Below are 20,459 nucleotides of genomic sequence, written 5' to 3' on the forward strand. Positions count from 1 at the left end.
AGAACACATTAAATAACTAAAATAAAAAATTGAATTAGGGTTTTTTAACTACTAGTGTAAGGCTCTTCTAGTTTGTATTTGGTTGCTTTTTATTTTCTGAAAAACAGGGAAGGAGATAATGACCTATTTCAGAAAAAAATAAGTATGTAAGTGGGGATGAATCTACTTTGCCAAAAAAATTACGCTAAAATATATTGCCTTTTAATTGTCTAAGATTTTTCCTCCCACAACACTAAGAAATGTTCGATGTCTCTCTGATTTTTAACAAACGTGATCTCCAAATCTCAAGGGAAAAAAAAGAGCTAATAAAACTATGGCAAAGTGAACTACATGCTGCCTCTGATACTTCTGAAGCAACACTAGGTATTTGCCAATCTGCAAGCAATAAATTATTTTGTTCTAGTAGAAGAACATTCGAGATAAGCAACATAATCTGAAATACACTGTCACCTACCATGTACATAGGGGAGCCACACAGAGTTGCAGCCATCATGTTGCTATGCAGATAACGAGCAAAACCAAAGTCAGCTATGTAAAGAAACACATTTGTCAATAAAAAGAAAGATAATTTTCAAATTTTTCAATTCTAGAAATAACCTGCCTCCCTGAAATCTGCTACTTGCCAGTTAGAAAGAAAAAGATGGGTAAAATATATAGTTGACTATATGAAATAGTAAAATTTATGTTAAACTGAAAGAATAATGCATTATCTTCCAAACAGCGAGCCAAGAAACAGCAATGGCATCATTTGTACAAACTGCTGCTCAGCTATCTCCCCAGCTGGAGAGCACGCTGCCTGGCGTCAGCAGGAAAGGATTAAAGTCAGTGGCTAAATATAAATGGTTCATTAAGAGTGATGAATATACAATCTGCTTCACTGAAATCACATCAGGTAGATGTTTAATAAGACAAGCTTCAGATGCCTGCATTTTCCACATAGGCAAAAGCATTTGAAACTATCAACTAAGAACAGCAAGAAAGAAGTTTTGTCTCCTCCGTGCTGTTTAGGAGACGGAGTGAGTTGACAGATCTCAGGTTTTGGTTCAGCAAAAACGTAGAAAAGAAACTTGTTAAAACCAGGATCTTTTTTTCCAAATGGACACTTAATAGACAACAATGAGACATTCAAACTCTCGAAACACCCTCTGGAGAAGAGTTTTGTAGTATCCTGGACAGCTGACATCTCTCCCCAGTTACAATGCCAAATCTCCTTCTGCCAAAAATAGGTCCTAACCTACATTTCTAAACGTCTCAAATAACCCTAACCCTTAGGAAGGTCTACCACAACAAACCTGAGCTGGAACTACAACTGGAGTCTCACATGCACACAGTTTTCAACTGGGCTAAGGCTACTTGAAGTTTGAAAGGTTACAGGTTTATGTCTAATTTAAAAAGTTTAATCCTAGGAACATCAGCTAAATAGCTTTCTTTTTCCTGCAGATTTAATCCAAAAGGTCTTTATGACTCAATTTCTTTTATACTGAGAATCTGCATTACAGCATAAAGCTCATCGTTTGAGGCTTACTACCCGACTTGCACCAATTTAATAAGCACCATATCCAGTACACTCTCTGCACTTTAACTACAAAGACACTTCTGAGTAGAAAAACAAACCAATCAGTGATTATTTACCAGAGAAAAGCATATTCACCTATTTTGATGCGTATGCCACTGATGCTTGATTTCCTACGACTGGCGTAAGACAATAAAATATTCTGTGGTTTAAGATCCCTATGAATGATTCCTTTACTGTGTAGGATACGCATAGCTGCTGCAATTTGCTGGAGGAACACTCGGATGGTATCTTCACTAAGAGTTCCTTTAGCTGGAAACAACATACACATTAGCAGATGAGAAAATAAGTATCATTATCTTCAGGCAAAAAGCAATGAACTCCACAGTAATCAATCTTGAAAACACTGAAGACAATACTAGTGAATTACATTCAGAAATACAATCTCCAGTATTTTCCTATAAATGTATATACTCTCAACATACAAATCTCCATAGTTTTACACTAGTTACAGTACTTCAAATTATCTGTTTTACAGTAGATTACTCAACTTGGTAGCACAATAATTGTAAAAGTTCTCACTTTTACAATCACCATTAAATCCTAAACTCGCTAAAAAAGCAAAGGAGCCAAAAAAAAGAAAGTTCACAGTTTAGAACATTAAATCTATCTACAACCACATTACGGCCTTGCCCTTACAGCCTTGTCTTACACATTAAGACTTGCCCTTTAAACAAATTATTTTGGGGATGCAGATAACTCTGCTCAAAAATTTCATCCATGATGAAATTTATTTTGAAGGGAAAAAATAAGCTGTGCTTTTGAAAGCTCCTCTAGAAGGTATTATCTCATCCTGCAGTCTGAAGAAATACTGAATGCAGGGGCTGGATTATACTGTTTGAGTCTTTCCAAGGAATTTAATGGGAAGTTAAATATGCTTTTAATATACACAGTTACCATAACAATAGCTGTTCACAAAGAGATTCCTTCAACATACTGCAGATACAAAAGTAAGTGGAAGAACAGTTTCATCAAGAAAAATACGAAGATTAACATCTCTGCTCAGAAGTTTGCTTATAATAGGAACCCATTTGTTGTGATCCTGTAACTTCTATCTCCACTTTGGGCAGAACCATGACTACCTCTTTGTAGAAAGCACTGTTATATAAGTAATCCCATGTTTTTAAGTTCACAGTAAGCAGGTGGAATCAAAACACTGGGAGCAGCCTCCAAAGTAGGACTTCAGAAAGACAAAACCACACATTTTTCAGCATGCCACTTATATTTAGCTTCATCTTCTCCCTCATTTACAAATAAGGGAATGTTACACTCAATGTTTTGAAAGCAGCGGCAAAAAGCATTTGCTGTCTGCACATTATTTTATTCACCTTCATTGCTACTTTGTGGAGTTTATTTTCAATTATGAGGGGCATTTAAAACACTGTGAAATATTCTTAAACAAATATGAAACCTTATGTCTTCCTACAGCTTCAAAATGTAGTTGTCATGCTCTCCAGGTGGCAGAAAAACACATAATGGACAGCACTCTGCCGCTGAGCCTGACTGGAGACAGAGGACAACACTAAACAGATCCTTGGTCAATTCAATTACTCTTACAAAGAGGATACTTTAAAATCACACCAGGGTGAACATGTATTGTGGAATTACAGACATTCCATGAACAGCAAAATATTTATACCACAAGCAAAAACAAGAGAGAAACACCAAGGGATTACAAGAATGTAGACTATAAACATGTAAAGCAACAACTTAACAGGGAAACACAGCAATCAATTACCTTGTAAGTAATCTGCAAGATCCCCACCATTGCAGTACTGTTGAAAAAAAAAGGGTTTTATTCAAAACACAAGCACTGAATTACTTGCTATGTGATTTATACTTGGTAAGCGATTCATTAAAATGACAAGATCCTTTCCAGCTGTTCACCTCATATTTGTTTCGTCAATTATTTGTGATTAATGATTTGAGGTGTAAAGCTTCATCAATACTTCAAGTATCATAAAATGAAACCGAATAATTTATGAACAAACACTGCTGACGAATTTAGTAGTGCATCAGAAATTAATAGTCTAGTTTTTAGAATCGCTAGTTTTAACAAGTCACGGTTATTTTGCAACTGTGCAAAGGAGTTTTGCCCAAAAGTAAAATCAGCTAGAATGAAACGTGTTAACACATACCTCCATCACCAAAAAGACAGAATTGGGCATTTCCTAAAACAGAAGGAGAACAAATCCCATTTAAGAACATGACAAAGCAAAGTCAAAAAAGTCAAAAGCATCAACCAAGTGTAACATGACATATTTCAATCAGCCGAGACACCTTATGTTAAAGTCACTGTTTTAGAGGGTAGGAAGTACATCATTAAATATTTCACATTTTTAAACCATCAATATATGTAAAAAAAAAAAATCAGGTAATATCCTATCAATTAAAGTTTTCATTTGAAAGAGCATCATACAGTAACATCAGCTTCCACTTCATGTCACCCCCTTAGCTTTCAGATGTCTTGGAATGTTCTATCAACACAACCACTATACTAAAAGCCTTTACAAATAAACAAACTTTCACTACCAGACATTACTGATCAGTCCCTAAAAGGACAGCAATATTTATTCCCAAACATATGGGCCAATTAAAAACTGTAAGCCAGACAATTTGGCTATGACAATCAGTTTTCTAAGGAGGAATTCTTTGGTTCTGCCATCCAACAAGCCATAGGTCAGTCAGAAATCACAGAGCAGTTAACCCTCTGGAATAAAGTAATTCCCAAATGCTATTCTGTAGGATAATTAATCCAGGAATCGTGCATACTTCTGCAAAGTATCTCCCTCAGCGAGTCCCCAGCAGAAGTGTGTCCCTGCTGTGGACCTAAATGCCTTGTGGCAGAGGTGTGATTTGTTGTGGCAGTGCTTTTGAGATTTTCCAAAGCACTGACCTCCTCTGACCTACTTGCAACTCAAATTCCCTCTCTTGTAACCAGGCAAGAGTTACTGAAAGACAGATTAGCTAACTTCTGCTGTAAATTATCTACGCACTCCACAAAAATGCAGTAAAAATGTCTGTGCTTAAACTCAACTCTAAGAAGAACATTCATCTTTTTTACATATACTTATTTTGTGAGGGAAGATATAATCTGTCTGTCTATGCCAACAGTCAACATTGTTTTCCACGAACTCTCCTGCACAAAATAGTTTTGTTGTGCCTAAAAAGCTGAAGACAGTCAGAATCTTTTATAAAGTACTAGTGTTTTTCCCCCTCAGCTGACTAAGACTGAAAGGGAAGAACACAAGGAGAACTCAAAGCAAATATACAACAAACATGATGATGGTTTTAGTTACACAGTGTGTTACCTTTCTCTCACTTTAAAAATAAACTTAAGCAAAGGTTGACAGTTTGTGGGAAAATATGTTTTTAAGACAGTTGAAGGAAAAGAGCAGGATGGCATATCAGACAAGGCCAGGCATATTGCCCTAGTTGGAAGTGGAACTGTAGACGGTTTGACTGAATTCTGCTAACTAGAGTCAAAATAAAGTCAAAAGGGACATTGCATGGCAAAACAGCAGCTGTGAACTCAGCCAGCTCTCTCAGTGCTTGTATTAAAATTTCAATTTGACCATACTGGCAAGAACTACCACAAGGGAGCCATTGTCAAGGGCTCGCTAACAGGTCAGGCTAGGAAGTTTTAAAGAGAAAAATGAAGTAAAAAAGGGCCCATGGGAAAACAGCTACCCTGGATTTCACACACAGCACAGAGTCCCCAGACAGCACAACCCATAAAAGCAGATTTCTCACAATCCATCACAGATATCCACTACAGATTAAGTGCAGTAGGTACAGTTCAAGATGAACCGAAAGCTTTAACTCCAGACTGTATTAGGCTGCTTCGCTCTCTGGAAGCATTTTGTTTAGCCAATCTTGTTTATGTTACAGAAATGCATTTGAAGTTCTTTCCAGCTCAGAACATCAAGCACATTACAGATTTGTTTACACTCGGAAATTAGCTTCAAAGAAAGCAAGCTTCTAGGAACATTAGTCAAATCTGTTGGGAATGAAAGGCAAACTCCAACCAATATGGAATATTAAAGCATTAGCAGATCACATTTCAGGAAGTCCCAATTGTTCAACATTTCTTTAACAGCTGTGGCCAACGTGACCATAATTATCAATCCTACAACTCCCCAAAACCTAAGTGCATTCCTTAAAGCAAAAAAAAAAAAAAAAAGAGAAGCATCTACTTGCTCTGTAAACTAGTGGAAAATGCATAACCATAAATGTTGTTTCTTTCTACATTGTTCCTTTCCAACAACATCTTTCAAGACAGAAACTTTCTTTCAGGAACCCCAAGGACGCCAAACAGCAACTCTGAGATATTTATCAAACTGAAGATTCTGCCAACTGAGAATCACTTCACTCAAATGACAACCATGATGTTTAAAAGAATAACACAGCTAAGGAGCATGGAAACCGTCCATGAAAGAAGCTCAGCTAGTGGATTTTCACCCAAACAGAGCAATCCCATGAATCAGAAATAGATGTTCCACAGCATCAGTGCCTCCACTACACACCATGCTCTGTACAAACCAAGCAGCTTATGGCAGTATGGAACACTCAGCTCATGACAGACATTTATTCACCACAGAACTAAGAGAATGTGTTTTCTGGATTCCCTTGGAAACAAAGTCCTTTCAAATGAAACCGCTCTCTTCAGAAACATTGAGCTGTTTTGCCCTGTTGTACTAGCCCTCACCTGTTTAAAGGAAATCATTCCTACAGACTATACCAGATTTCCCTCAAACAGCATTATTCATCTTTTTTTTTGACTGATACTCTTGATTAAAAATAATCAAGCAAGTCAGTGGGTTAAAGTCAGCAAGAAGTAGAGTATATTTCCTTATTGTAGCTTGGATAATCCTTTTTTATTAAATCAGAGCAGATTAGAGGTTTCACCAAGAGATTTTCTCACACTGGTCAAAAGTCCTATCTAATTCATATTGCCGAAGAAATATTTTGCACATTACCAGTACCAAGCTCCCCAGCTGCATCTCCTCCCAACTTTAACCCACAACCAAATACTTTTCAATATCCAACCAATGCAAGCTTTAGTTCAAAAACAGCTGAAGCTGTTCATCCCTTCACAGTTGCTCAAATTTTGCATTATAGTTCTTGGCCAGCCTGACTGGGAATGTGATCTCTGTCTTGGGAATACATTCAGAAAACACAAGTCAATTCTGCAAGATGCATTTTCCCCTTCCAAATTAATTTGCTGAAAAATAAAGCTATTCCAATTATCATCCCCTTGACGTGTGATTTCTGTTTACTTGCTAAGCAGAGCAAAGTGCTCAAAAATGAAAACGTTAGTAAAACAACACGTTTTGGGTCTAACACTCAGGAATAAAGCTGACCTAGCAAGCTATTTTAGACTGCTTCTTGAAACACGTAACAAAGCTTTCAAAAATTTACTTTGATTAACAGATAATAAAATTACTGCAGCTGGAGTTGTCCTGGCCTACACTTCTACCTAGAAAAATAACAAGTAAAACAAATGTATGTTGTGTTTCAGCAGTTACGGAACAGTTTTGCCCAGCATGCCTTGCTTTGCTGCTTAGATTTCTGGCAAAAACCTGCTTATGCTCTTTGTTATTCTGAATCTAGGTTTTACTTGCAAGTTGAAGTAAAAGATAGCAAAGGTTAATAGGAAACTATTCTACAATTCTGAAAACTAACAGATAAACCTAATAGAAAGAGATTAAGAGGCAACTCACTTGCCAAAACTTGCTGGGTTTTAATCCCAGACTTCCAACAACTGACTCGGGGATGTGAAGTTCCAGCCCAAATCACAGGCTCAGCACAGCAGTTCCATTTAAAAGACATTAATTGGAAAAGAAGTCAAAACATCCCTGGTTACTCCTGACAGCTGTTGCTAGAACTCCGGCGTATTGGCAGAAACACACCCTGGATTCCTTTTGGTAGCAAGTCCTCCTTTAGAAACAAGCTGCAGGTCTGCAGGGTGTGAAACTCTTAGTGAGCTGCCAAAGCAGAAACTGTGGCAAATAAATAGTTACTACATATTTGCTCCAAGTCTGTAGATTCTGTTTAGCTGCAGTTCATGATTCAAGTTCAAGAGCATAACAGCTAACCCGACAGCTTGTGCACTGCTATTATCTGATTAATCTTCTGATATGTTAATTTGTGCTACATTTGCTTTAATTTTTTTTGGCCAGGAATATGCTCTTATCTTTTTGAGCATTACATACATTTGGCAAACGTTCTAATGAGTTGGTAAAAAAGAATCGGTCTGGATATTTTTTTAAGGCCGTTTCCCACTGTATTACAGATACTCTTGTTATACTTTGTGAGTGCATCACAGCAGCAGCTTCTAACATGTTCGGCTCCTATCATCTAAAGGGCTGAACATTTCCTTAGTTCTGACTAAATGTTAAGTCTCAGCCTAAATGTCAGCTGACATGTGCCTGTAGGCTTCAAATAGCGTGCATGCTGCCAATTATTCACATAAAAGAGCAATCAGCCACGGAGAAATGCACTACAATAACCGTATAACTCATTTTCTGTTACGCGAAATGCTCTACTTAACTAACATGTATGGGGGACCATGAAAGAGACTGGCCTGCTGCACACACAGAGGAAAGGCAGAACTGTTCACAGCACACCAAGCATTCAACATGCTCACATACTAGAAGATCTTTTGAAACAATTTTGAAATACAAATGATAGTCATGAGGCACACACAGCAGGTAAGCTAGGGACTGTGTAGTAACTCCAACTCTTCGGATCTATGGGCCAAAACAAATTCTAACTGGTTGTTCCTAACCTTCAACACCTACACTGGCGTCATTCCTTGCAGTCCAACATTGTCATAAGCAACCTTCCAGTTCACATCAGCTGCCAGGGAGTATTTCAAAACCTTATGGTTTCCACAGGGCAGGATATTTCTTTTTATCTGAAAACCTGCCAAATGGCATGTTTTCACATGACTATTTCCACACAGAGCGAGGATGGATACTGCCAAGAATGAAGGCCTTAATCAAGGAGCTGAGGGGAAAAATAAAGATATTGAGACATCCTCATTCAAAAGAGGACAGGTTAGAAATGGCTGTGGGGAGAGTATGGAGGCAACCAAAGCTGTGAGACATCAAGACCAAAAGTACACACCAGAATGCTTGAAGCAAATGGATCAAGAAACCTATGCAACGCCGCCAGACCAACCAGAGTCCTTGGGTAAACCAGATAGCAATATTTAACTCCCCTGGTAAGACGAATTACAGATAAATACAGCTCCTTCCACAGGCATCCCTAGTAAGATCTCATGGGCACTGTGTGTAAATAAAGGCTGAGGTGCAGGTACCAGAAGGACCGCTGGCTTTGCTCCCACCAGAGCTTTCACTGCTTTCAAGGACAGCAGAAGCAGCTGCAGTTATTTTATCTACTTTGTACCAACAAGCTAAGACAAGAAACATTTTCTGTTCAGCTACTGTTTTTCCAATAAAACACCAGAAATTAGTTCTCCCTAAACTACTGTGCAAATAGCAAACTTCAGACTCCATACAGTGAAGACATTAATTCATTCTCCTAAAACGCTATCTCTCAGATACATTACAGGCTTTCATTCCGATGGCTGACATTCTGAAGAGGTTTTGAATTAAATTATTTGCTAAAACAGGCACTGTCTGGCACTGTGTAAGAGATTAGTTCTTCTCAGCACACACTGGGGATCATGAACTGCACAAAACTGTAAATTCACAGCCTAAATAGAGCACATGCCAAATAACTTACTGATACTTTCATACTTAAGTATAATACTTTACCCAAGAACCTCAATGTACTTTATGCTGGTGAGTGAGAGGTTATTTTAGGCTCCTTTTGCTTTTGAGAAACAGTGGGCTCCATTTCCCCAGTTAACATGATCCAAGAGACTGATCTTTTGCAGGATGAATGACATCCCACAGCAACACCATGGGAAATGAGTTGCATTCTTACACCACTCTAGAGATTCAAGAGATTCTTTACTCTTTCATTCAAGAATACCAAATTTCTGCCCAAGATGATAAGTAAAATAAGTCTCAGCAGGTTATGTCTTGCTATACATCTATTATAGTCTCAGAGGTTTTTTAAACATTTCACTTCATGAAAAATTAATTTCACGTTTAAATGTGAGCTGCATATGCTTATTGTTCAGAGCCCTACTACTGCAAAACGTTTGCCTCTCACAGATGGAGAGTTCATATTTAACTATCTCCACAAACACCTTCAGCCTTAGAACCACTGGTGTGGCCCTCTGCACTGTGGTGTGTGCAGATCCACAGCCTTCTGATACGGCACAAACAATGAGGGTATGCTCCGCTGACATAAAATGCTTAACTGCGGATCAAACCTGCCAGCATTGCATGTAACCATCTTATGGAAATCAAGGGCAATTATCGTGCTGGCACCAGAACAAAAGATCGTTATGCCGACTGATGCACATACGACATTAGCAGCACATTGATTCCTCTGGCTGCATCTCCAGATGAACGGGCCTTTCTAGCAATTTAACTCAGTGAACCCTATACACACACCGAGTAGCACATCAAAACGGTGTTCGTGGGAGTGAAGCAATAGTAATGTAGGTTTTATAATGTTCATATGCTATCAGCAGAATGGCTGGTAAGTTCTCCCTGGATCTAATTAAAACCTTAATGGTGTATGTATCTTTATTATACTGACTTGTGTGACTGGTCACAGATCACACAACAGGAACACAACCATAAATGAAGATGAAAGAAAATCTCCTGTGAAAACAATCCCAAATGAAGCCTTTTGCAATATGTAAAACAGTAACTACTCTTTCATTCTCAAACTTAAAAGATATATTCCAAATTGCTATGCAGGGATACAGCTTTAATCTCAAATCATTGCCCTTAAGTACAAAGAATTTCATTTACTATTATGCGATGCAAAAATATTTATTCTTCATTGCAATTAATTTACACTTTTTTCACTTAATTTTGCGACTTATACTGCATATAATTTTTTCTATCTGAAAACTTGGTACAACAGTCAGTTCTTGGATTATTCAGCTAAAAGGTCTGCCAAACAACACACTGGAAACATAAGCATTTTCTTATTTCTAATTGTCAAAGATTAAGAAAAACTACACACCAACAGAACTCTAAAAATAAAACAGTCTCCTAGTCATACTGAGAACTTCCTACAGTGACACAGACTCCAGTGGCTCCAGCACTGAGGGGGAAAAAGCAGCTTCAGTAACCTAAAAATTGCTTGAAATCTTATCTACAGTCTTATCTACTGTACTATATCCCTGTATTCACAATACTACAGCAAACAAAAAGGGCAGCACACGCTAGAGCATGAAATGCTGAAGAAAATTAGTAGGTGTAACAGCCTCCTAGACAGGTGAATGCCTTGCATAGTGTTTGTTCTTGCTGGGTTATAAATTAAGGTAATCATACAAGTTAATGATGTATAATATTTCACAAACATAGCTCTCTGCAGAAAGGGAAAAGCTTATTTGTGCAAGCGTCACATTCTTTAGACTGTACTTTGAAAAGCAATTTCTTCTATAGAAGTAGCGTAGTACTGCCAAGCTTTATGCTTGACAAGAACGTATTTGAAACATAGCCAGGGTATGAGATAGATTTTCCCTTCTTCTGCTTTAACTGTTCATAGTATTTCAAGGCAATACTCAGTGGCAAGCACCAACATCCCCTTCTCAAATGGAGAACACAGGACACTCAATAAGTCTTGTCCCTCTAAGGGCACCCTTTCCTGTGGCAGAGGAGAAAAGTATAAAAGTTACATTTTTAGGCAAAGAACCTAACCTTTAGGCAAAGAAACTACAGACAAGTGCACGGCTCCGCCCTCTCTTCCCTTGTGGATATGCTCTACAAAAATCAAAAGCAGCAAAGGCCTCTCCAGTGTTTTGAACATACACAGCATTAAACAATCAAAAATATCTAGTCACCTACCCCCAGGTTGAGCTGCAAAGCTTAATAAGTAATCTTCACACACAAACAACTGTAAATGATAAATATGAAATTCAGCTTCTTACTCACACACCAACGCCCTCAGTCAACAATTCCAGTTTCTTTTAAGATGTCTCAATATGTTAAATTTAGGGTGCTGAGAGATTATTTCCATTGAACAATACCCAGGAAAGCCTGGTCTCTTCAAAAAGCACAAGAACTGCACTTTCCCTCTCAGAGCAGCAAACATCACTCAAAACGTGGAGTTCTGAAGTCAAGACTCATGAATGAAGAGTCCCTACATCCAAGCAGGAAGCTTTGATGCACAGTCTGCTCCCTCAAATCAAGGGTAGTGATTCTGAGAGCGTTGGGCTTGTTGAGCCTGGAGAAGAGAAGGCTCAGAGGAGATCTCATAGCGACCTTCCAGTACCTGAGAGGGGCTACAGGAAAGCTGGAGAGGGACTAATTCATAAAGGCTTGTGGTGACAGGATGAGGGGGAACTGGTATAAACTGGAGAGGGGTAGATTTAGACTGGACATTAGGAAGAATTTCTTCACCACGAATGGTGAGACACTGGAACAGGTTGCCAAGGGAAGCTGTGGCTGCCCCATCCCTGGAGGTGTTCAAAGCCAGGCTGGACGCAACCTTGGGCAGCCTGATCTAGTGGGAGATGTCCTTGCTCAGGGCAGGGAGGTTGCAACTAGATTATCTTTAAGGTCCCTTCCAACCCAAACTATTCTGTGATTCTATGATACATGAGCATGGTCACTTTGTACCAGAAGTCAACAAGTTTGCGTTACACACTAATGCCTGAGCCTGCCCAGTGCATATTCTTGAATACAGATCCTTATGGCTACTCATCTACACATAAGCTGAAAACCTTTCAGAATGCAAACATCTAAAGACAGAATACACTGAAGAAAGTCAAAATGTCTACTTTGCATTGTTTTAACTATGCAGTCCCCCAAGGGTGGTTCTTATTAATTTCTTTTCATAAATACAACTCTGTATTTAAGATTAGAATCGAGCCCAGGAGATAAATGTAGAGTTCTCATTCATGCAGAACAAATAGCTGCATAATCTACATCACATCATATTTAGCTTCACTCAACACTTGCAGGCCTTAGGATACAAAAAACGTACTTCCTACTAAGTAGGATCCACTATTCTATATAGGCTGGAAAAGTAACTCCTTCACATTATCAGGCAGAATCCTAGGAATAAAAAGAGGAAGACAATTTGAAGCAATTTAATATTTATTTCTCCTGCTTGAAAAGATCCAAATGTCTGCTTGACTTTTATGCTTTATCCTATCCTTCTGAACACAGATGACAGCAACGTATATATGTGCAACTGCAGTCTTCCACTTCCTTCAGCTCTTCCTCACTGTGACACAGGGCTATGCATGTCTTTGTTACAGAGATCTCAAAGATGCTGCTCCTTTTCTACAACAGAGTATTTTAAGTTATGTTGACTTCTCAATGTCACTTGCTTCATCCATTCAGATCAACTCCTACTGGCACATCTTCCGTCAGGTGTATTCAGCCGTTATCCACAAACGCCCACTTTCAAATTAAATTATAGGTCCAAGGAAGCGATGCTAATTCAGGAGCATAGTCACTGCCACCAACAGAGCTCCCAGCCAGCTGACGCTTTTTCTCCGGAGACAGGACCAGACTACAGAAACAGCCTCTGCAGAGATTCTAGGGCTACCCTTGCCCCTGCTACCTGGATGTAAACCATATTCCTCACAGCCTTCTATCCCAACAAGCCTCCTGCTTGCTAAAGAAAGCCAATACAAAATAAGTGCATACCGTGTTGAAGACGAAAGAACTCCCCTGTCATTGCTAGGGAACTGGATCTCTCTAAATGCCAAACTGATTATAGCAACAAAATATATGGCCACTCAAAATTTTCTGTTCGCTGTACATATATATTTTCATAAATACATTTTAATTAAGAAAAAGGAATCAAATAATCTATTTTACCTGGACATCATAGAGAGCTACAATGTTCTCATGCTGAAGTTCCTGTAAAACAAAATATTTGTATTATGGAAATAGCCTGTTGTTATCATTTTAACATCCCAGGTGATAATCAAAAAGAACCAAATTTGACAATGAAAGATGGTATCTTTTTCAGACAGTCTGATTGGATTTGGAGGAAATCCCAGCTACTTAGACAACATTTACAGGAATAGGAAATTAGGCAATATCTCCAGAGGTCAAAAAAACATTTAGTTCCACAGGTTTTTCGTATGTCTTGTTCCAGAAAGTACAACAGCACAAGCTCCTTTAATGAGTGCTGAAAACTGATTACATTTAATGTTATAGTTCCAAGCAATTTCTTGCTTAGCGGTGTAACAAACTACACTATTTTCAAGTCAATGTTACCATTTTACAATAAAATGGAAATCAAACTAAATAACACCAAATAAAACTCGTAGGACAGCTCACACAATTGTTTTTAACTGCTCAAAAAAGCATCTATCTTTGCTTAGTACCTGCAGCACACTACCATACCCAACACGACAATTTCTGCTATATAATAAATATACTGGGATACCATATGTATATATCGGTATATAAAATAGCGATGTACCTCAAGAACATGGCAAGAGAGCAGCACTAATTATCACTGCAAAGCTATGAGAAATGAGATGTGGTGAAGTTCAGAGAGTGGAGCATACTGAAACACCACCCAAGGAGACATTTCCATAAAACAGCATTGAAAAACTAAATGATGCTCCATTTTATTTTCTTCATTAGAGCCACACCACACATTTTAAGTCAATTAACACAACTCGGAAGCGGGAAGACTGCTTCAGGAATCAAATTCAGCATGCTGATTCTAGCTTCCAAGGCATCTTGGAGAAAAAGAAGATTAAGAAAGATCAAAGACTGAGGTTTTACCCTCAGCTATGACTTCTGTTGCATGCACAGCTTGGGAAAGGGGCCACAACAGCCATCCTGAAGGACAAAGTGCAACAAGTAAAGCACAGAGACTGGTTCTACATCAATTTGCCACTCTTAACTACAAAAGCACGTCCACAACCTGTTCTGATACCATTTCCAGAACTAAAAAAAAAGTATCTTTTTCTTTTTTTTTTTCCCTCTTGGCCCTTTTAGTTCTGTGTTTCTCCTCGAACTAACAAAGAAACAAAAGGCAGAATAGCAATTACTGTGATACCATCCATGACCCAGAATGAACTAGGTCAAAAGTCTCTTTCCCTTTTCAAGTAAAGCAGCTTTAAAAATCACTGCAATTAACATACCTTTAAGATTTTTATTTCTTTTCCAAGTAGGATTTGTGACTTTGACAAGTTCTTTTTGTTAATGCTCTTTATGGCTACTTCCCAATCAGTTTTCTGGAAACAAACAAAAAGTACTGTGAGTTTTATGGTTTTCCAAAAACTTTTATCCATTAACAAGGAGCCAGAAAAGCACTAGAGGAAAAGTTGCGATATCACCCCTGCTCTGCCCACCAGTGATTACTGTATCACATGACACCATCAAGAACTATTTGATTCCACAATAGCTCAGACAGAGCTACCCAGCTATATGAATTTTCATGGATTCAAAAGCATTTAAAAAACAAAAAAGTGGTAAGCAATCATATTCCGTTTATTTTTTGGTAGTGGTGCTACATATCTGCTTTTTAGTCCTCTCTCAACAACCAAGTTACTTCTACTTTCCTTTAAGGATTTCTCACTTTCAGCCTTCTCATGCTGTACATCTCTTTGTTTTTATTTTACGTATATGGTCTATTTATGTATTATCTAAAAATAAACTGTTTATTTGTAAGGTGGAGGCATCTCCACTGGCCCTTTTAGTTTCTGTTTTCCTTTTCTCCTTTTCTTTTTAACCCCAAATCCCAGCTCTCCAAGCCGTGAGTGCTCCAACATGATAAATCTTAAGAGTTGTTTTCTGGAGAGCAGGGCACTTCAGGCACCAACATCAGAACAAACCCCCACGGCACCACAAAACCACAACCTAACTATGAATATCCGGGGTGATTAGCAAAGCCACTCCGGGAAACCAGACACTTCTGAATCCAAGAAATCTCCAGCCGGTCCCAAAGGAGCCAATTTTCCATTAGATCCCTGGTTTAACAGCGAGTTGAACGTGACCCTCCTACCAAACAAAGGGCTCAGCCTCCCCTCGGCTGCAGCTCGGCGTTGTGTCACGGAGCCACCAAACAGCTGGGAGGAGAGGTTGGGGATGCGGGGAGCAGGGGTTGGGGGACTAAGAACAGGGACTGGGGATGTGGGGAGCAGGGGTGGGATGTGAGGACGGGGAGAACAACCAGGGTTTCTTGAGGCCGGGAGCCCAGCCGATGGGTGCCCGGCAGTCCATCCTGCACCTTCTCCTTTCTCTCTTTTCTCCCTAAACGCCCAAATCCCGACAGAACCACCCCCCACCACCACCCCAACCGAGCTGTCACCCACCGGGAGGGGCTCCTGGCGGCCCCGGGCAGCGTTGTGTAACCGGCCCCGAGCGAAGCCCATCGCTGTTTACCTTGCGGTGGCGACCTTTGAAGACCACAGCAAAGGCTCCGTGTCCTATCAGGTCCTTCTTGCTGTACTCAAAGTCTCCCACCACCTCCATCATCCCTCAGGGGGGCATGAAGCCCCGGCAAGGAAGGAAGGAAGGGAAAACAAAAGGCGTTCTCTCCCCACAGCCGAGGCAGCTTCGGGGCCACCTCAGGGCCCCGGGCGGCGGGGTGGGCGCCTGCCCCTCTCCTGGCTGCCCCCGCCGCGGGCAGCTCCTCTCATAGCGCGGGGGCGGCCGCAGACCCCGGGCCGGCGGGGCTGCTGCAGGGCGTCTCCGAGGCGAGGGGCTCCGTCTGGCATGGGGGAAGGCTCTCAGGAGCCGGCGGTAAGGAGACAGCGCGGCATCGGCGCCGGGACCTCCTCCTCCTCAGCGGGGCAGGGGGCTCGGTGCCCGCCCGCCCCCACGGCCCCGCCGCCCGCCTCAGCGGCCGAGCCCCGCGGCATCCAGCGCGCCGGGGGGAGTCGCGGCTCCGCGGGTGGCTGTCGTAGTTGCCGGACCCCCCTGCGAGGGGGGGTCAAGGAGCGAGGGGGATAGAAGCAGGGGGTGTCTGTCAGGCCGACACCGCCTCCCGCAGCTCCCGTCACCGACCTACACTGCGCCCGCCCCGGCGCCGACTGCCGGCAGCGGCGCACCGCCCCGCGCTTTTTATAGTTCGCATCGCGCAGGTCCCCAGCACTCGGATGCTTCCGCCGGCGGTCAAAGAGTGCCTCACCCCGTGTAACCTGGCGGCAGTGCGAGGCGCGGTTCCTCCGCCATCGCCTCGGCAATGCGGCCGCTCCCGCCTCCCCCCCCATCGCCTCAGGAGCGGGGCTGTTCCCCCCTCAGCATGGCCGCAGCAGCTCCGACCCGGGTTCCCTGATACAAGAACCAGTTACTGCTACAAAAAGCGGAATATCTTTGATTAAAGCTAAAGCAAAGCTCAGTTTCATCTAAAGCAGAGTTCAGTTTCGTCTAAAGTCATTGTACTTCTTGGAAGTTAGAGAGAACGTCTCTCTGACAGCACGTTTACTTTACAAAGTGTTGTTCCAGATGACCCAAGAAGCAGTTACTGTTACAAAAAAGCAGAATATTTTTGATTTAAGCTAAAGCAGAGTGAAGTTTCATCTAAGCAATGGTATTTTTCTGCAAGTTAGACAGAATGTCCCTCTGACAGTGTGTTTTCTTTATATTGTTCCAGGTGATCCAAGAGGCAGTTACTGCTACAAAAAGCAGAATACATTTGATCTACGCTAAAGCAGAGAGAAGTTGCATCTAAGTAATGGTATTCTTCTGAAAGTTACAATATCTCTCTGACAGCGTGTTTTCTTTCAAGCAGTGTTTTTCCCGATGATATAAGAGGTAGATACTATTACAAAAAATGGAGTATTTTTGATTGAAGCTAAAGTCAAATTTCATCTAAGCAATAGTATTTTTTTTTGAAAGTCAGACAGACTCTCACGTTTTCTTTCCAGCAGTGTTTCCAGACACCGTTGATGCTTCGGAGGCGGTAACGGCTTGTGCTCAGCGTGACCCGTGCTGAGCAGATCTCTCAATCGCCTCTGCAGTCTCTCCCTCTCTCTAATGGGAGGTCAGGCAGAGCAGGCTCCAAAACTCCAAATTAGCAAGAGATTTGTCTGTTGTGACATTCATAATAACGTTAAAATTAGAATATGCATAAGACTTCTCAGGAAATTTATCCATATGCATCTAAGTGGGAAATCTCTTTTGTCCCAACTCTTATCTGGCTGCACACGATTGATGGAGCTCACTCCTCATGTTGCTCAGCCCTGATAAAGGGTGTTTGCTTCCTAAAACTCCAAAATGAGCCTTAGAAAGGTTACTTGCTGGCAGTTTTTGATATCACTCCCCCACCATCGTGTCCGGAGGGCGTTCTGACACGGGTTCCCCACCACAGCTCCTGGGGTCCCCTAGGGGGAGGACAGTAGTCCATGCACTGGACACCCCCTCGTCCTCACCCCCAACACCAGGGCAGAGAGGCCAAAGCTGAGATCAGTGCCTCACTCTAACATTTGCTGTATTTCACTCCAGTCATCTTCTTGGCCACCTCCGTGAGGAAAAGGCTGAGGGGCCACCACGACAGGAAGGATGGCCAGAGGCGTCCTGCAGCATCGAGTACCTGCCTTGCGCTATCATCCCTCTCTACCAGGGAAGCGATACTCCTCTCAGCACTGTCCTTCCACCATTCATAAACAAGACTCTACCTCAGACCTAACACAAAGAACTCGAATGGAGAAGCTATGGTGGAACAAGCATGCAAAATGCCCTCAGCCAAAGACACTGATTTGCTCGCTGTCTCTGGAAGAGGAAAAAACCTCTAATTTACAGCCTTTGCCTCCTGCACTTTTAGATCAACCTCGGGCTGTTTACAACAGGTACAATTGTTAAAAAAAACCCCAACCACTAGCAGCCACCAAGCACCAGTCACAGGGAGCCTTTGATCTTCACCTCCAGATCTACATAATTATGCTCCTTTCCTTTGTTTTCCATTCCTCACTGCTCTCCTCCTCTCTGTCCAGTCTCCATCATGCCACCTTTGCATCCCAGAGCTGTTTGAGGCCTCCCCCATGTCCCCATCTGCCCCAGACCTCCTTGGCAGCCTGACACCAGAGTGGCAGGGATTAACACTCCTTGAAGTTACAGGTGTGCACTGGGATCATGCGGAGGCAGAGCTCCAACCCCACATAACTGTGTTGTGCCTTCTCTCACATGATAATGGGGTCTGCTTTCAGCACCGCTAAATCAATATAGAGACTAAGCAAAGAGTTATGCTGTTGGTCCCCTCCTTACTCTTCACTTATCTCCCTTTGCTTTCTAGCTCTGAAAACCAAGCATTACTGGAGCTGCGTTCCATGTCACGTAAACCTCCACTGCTGGTCCTCTCCAAAGACAACACACAGAAATTAAAAATATATTCAGCAAGAGATTCTTAGGGGAATATTGACAGGTTTATCAAGGACATTTTAAGCTCTAGATATTATATGGAGACATCAGAGGAATCCTAAACCATCTGTTTTGTGCCAAAGAGAACCAGAGGGCTTTAAAACCTCTCGAGACCAAATCCCCCCTTTATTTTCTGAAGTTCTGAGCTCCCATCGAAGATATGCTCATGGCACTCATCAAGAAATGAACCAGAGGAAGTGAAGCCGACCAAGTAGTTTCAGCAGCTCGGAGCGCTCTCATGAAGGAATAAATGAGATGTAAAAATATTCCTGGTTAATCATAAGTTAAAGTGTTGGTAGTAACACAGACACTTTCTAGTACCCGTTCACAGTGCCCTTTAAAAGCAGGAAAAAGCCCACAAGCCTCAATGTGTTAAATATCCTGATTCAGAAAATAATTTCCCTGAGAATTGGCTGTTTATTGCCATCCATGATTCTCACATTCAGTATTAATCCTCTTTGCATCAGGGTGTATCCTTACTCCAAAGTCAATGTTACAACCTTTGTTTGAAGGAAGCTAAAAAAAAAAAAATCCAGAAAGATGCATTTGAACAGAGAAAGACACTTGAGAAATTTTTAAGCCATCCATTCTGCATTCCACTTTCAAACAGAGACACATTTTGCTTCAGTAGCAGCACGTTTGTCCTTTTGTCCCTGTAAGGGGGCTGGAGCCCTCGAGCAGGTTTGTTTCAGCAGGTTTGTTTCGGCGCAGCAAGGACAAAACAGCCAGGAGCAGCAGGGAGGTTGGAACAGAATAACTAAACACACTGCTGTCACACTGGGATTCGAACGGGATCTGAAGGGCTGAGGTCTGAAAAACCGCCCAACGAAGGGCTGCCAGATTTGCATGCAAGTCACTCGCTTGAGCTGGGTCCTTGATTATCGTCTGGGAGAGACTCTAGGTGTCAATACTTCCAGCACCAACAGACTACCATAAACCTATTTACAAAGAGCACCTTTGCTTGCTTTTGCTGCTGCAAAAGGTCAGAGACAGAATGGACTGAATTCACTCACCTTTCCCAAAGGGAGCCTCATTACTAGAGATGTTGGGAGAGCCATGCAGGATAACTCCACTGGGCTTGTGCTGCTCCTCCCTCACCCAAGAAACACTCACAGATATTTCCCATTTAGCACTGGTGGACGGTAGCAGCATTTGGAGGGATGCACTGCTCTACTCTGACAAGCCATGAGGCAGGACAATAAAATACCCAGCACTCTCAGAGTAAGGCCAGCCAGAAGGCACCAGTACCATGTCTAACCAACCAGTGATCCCTCAAAAAGAGTAGTGTGCTGAGATTCTTTAACATCATACTATGCAGCCGAGACAAAGACCACCAGCAACCCTGTAGCTCAGGAAGGACCACTGATTTACAGGGCCAGTGTGAAAAAAAGCACAGAATAACAGCACTGGAGATGAATTTGTGGCTCTCTCCCAGCTACACTGCATTGGTT

General features: G+C 41.5%; 1 protein-coding gene across 1 annotated transcript in view; it reads right to left on the minus strand.

Annotated features, from left to right (window-relative positions):
- Window positions 1-16,684, minus strand: part of ULK2 (unc-51 like autophagy activating kinase 2) — a 40,115-nt gene extending 23,431 nt beyond the window's left edge. Inside the window, exons 1-7 of the mRNA XM_054084880.1 lie at window positions 16,033-16,684; window positions 14,790-14,882; window positions 13,504-13,545; window positions 3,712-3,744; window positions 3,312-3,348; window positions 1,652-1,825; window positions 455-528 (exon numbers count right to left, since the gene is read on the minus strand). Of these exons, the coding sequence (XP_053940855.1) occupies window positions 455-528; window positions 1,652-1,825; window positions 3,312-3,348; window positions 3,712-3,744; window positions 13,504-13,545; window positions 14,790-14,882; window positions 16,033-16,125 (546 nt within the window). The 5' untranslated portion in view covers window positions 16,126-16,684. The remainder of the gene's footprint in view (window positions 1-454; window positions 529-1,651; window positions 1,826-3,311; window positions 3,349-3,711; window positions 3,745-13,503; window positions 13,546-14,789; window positions 14,883-16,032) is intronic.
- Window positions 16,685-20,459: the final 3,775 nt, after the last annotated feature.

This window comes from Cuculus canorus, chromosome 20 (genome assembly GCF_017976375.1).
Source record: "Cuculus canorus isolate bCucCan1 chromosome 20, bCucCan1.pri, whole genome shotgun sequence".
NCBI classification, from domain to species: domain Eukaryota; kingdom Metazoa; phylum Chordata; class Aves; order Cuculiformes; family Cuculidae; genus Cuculus; species Cuculus canorus.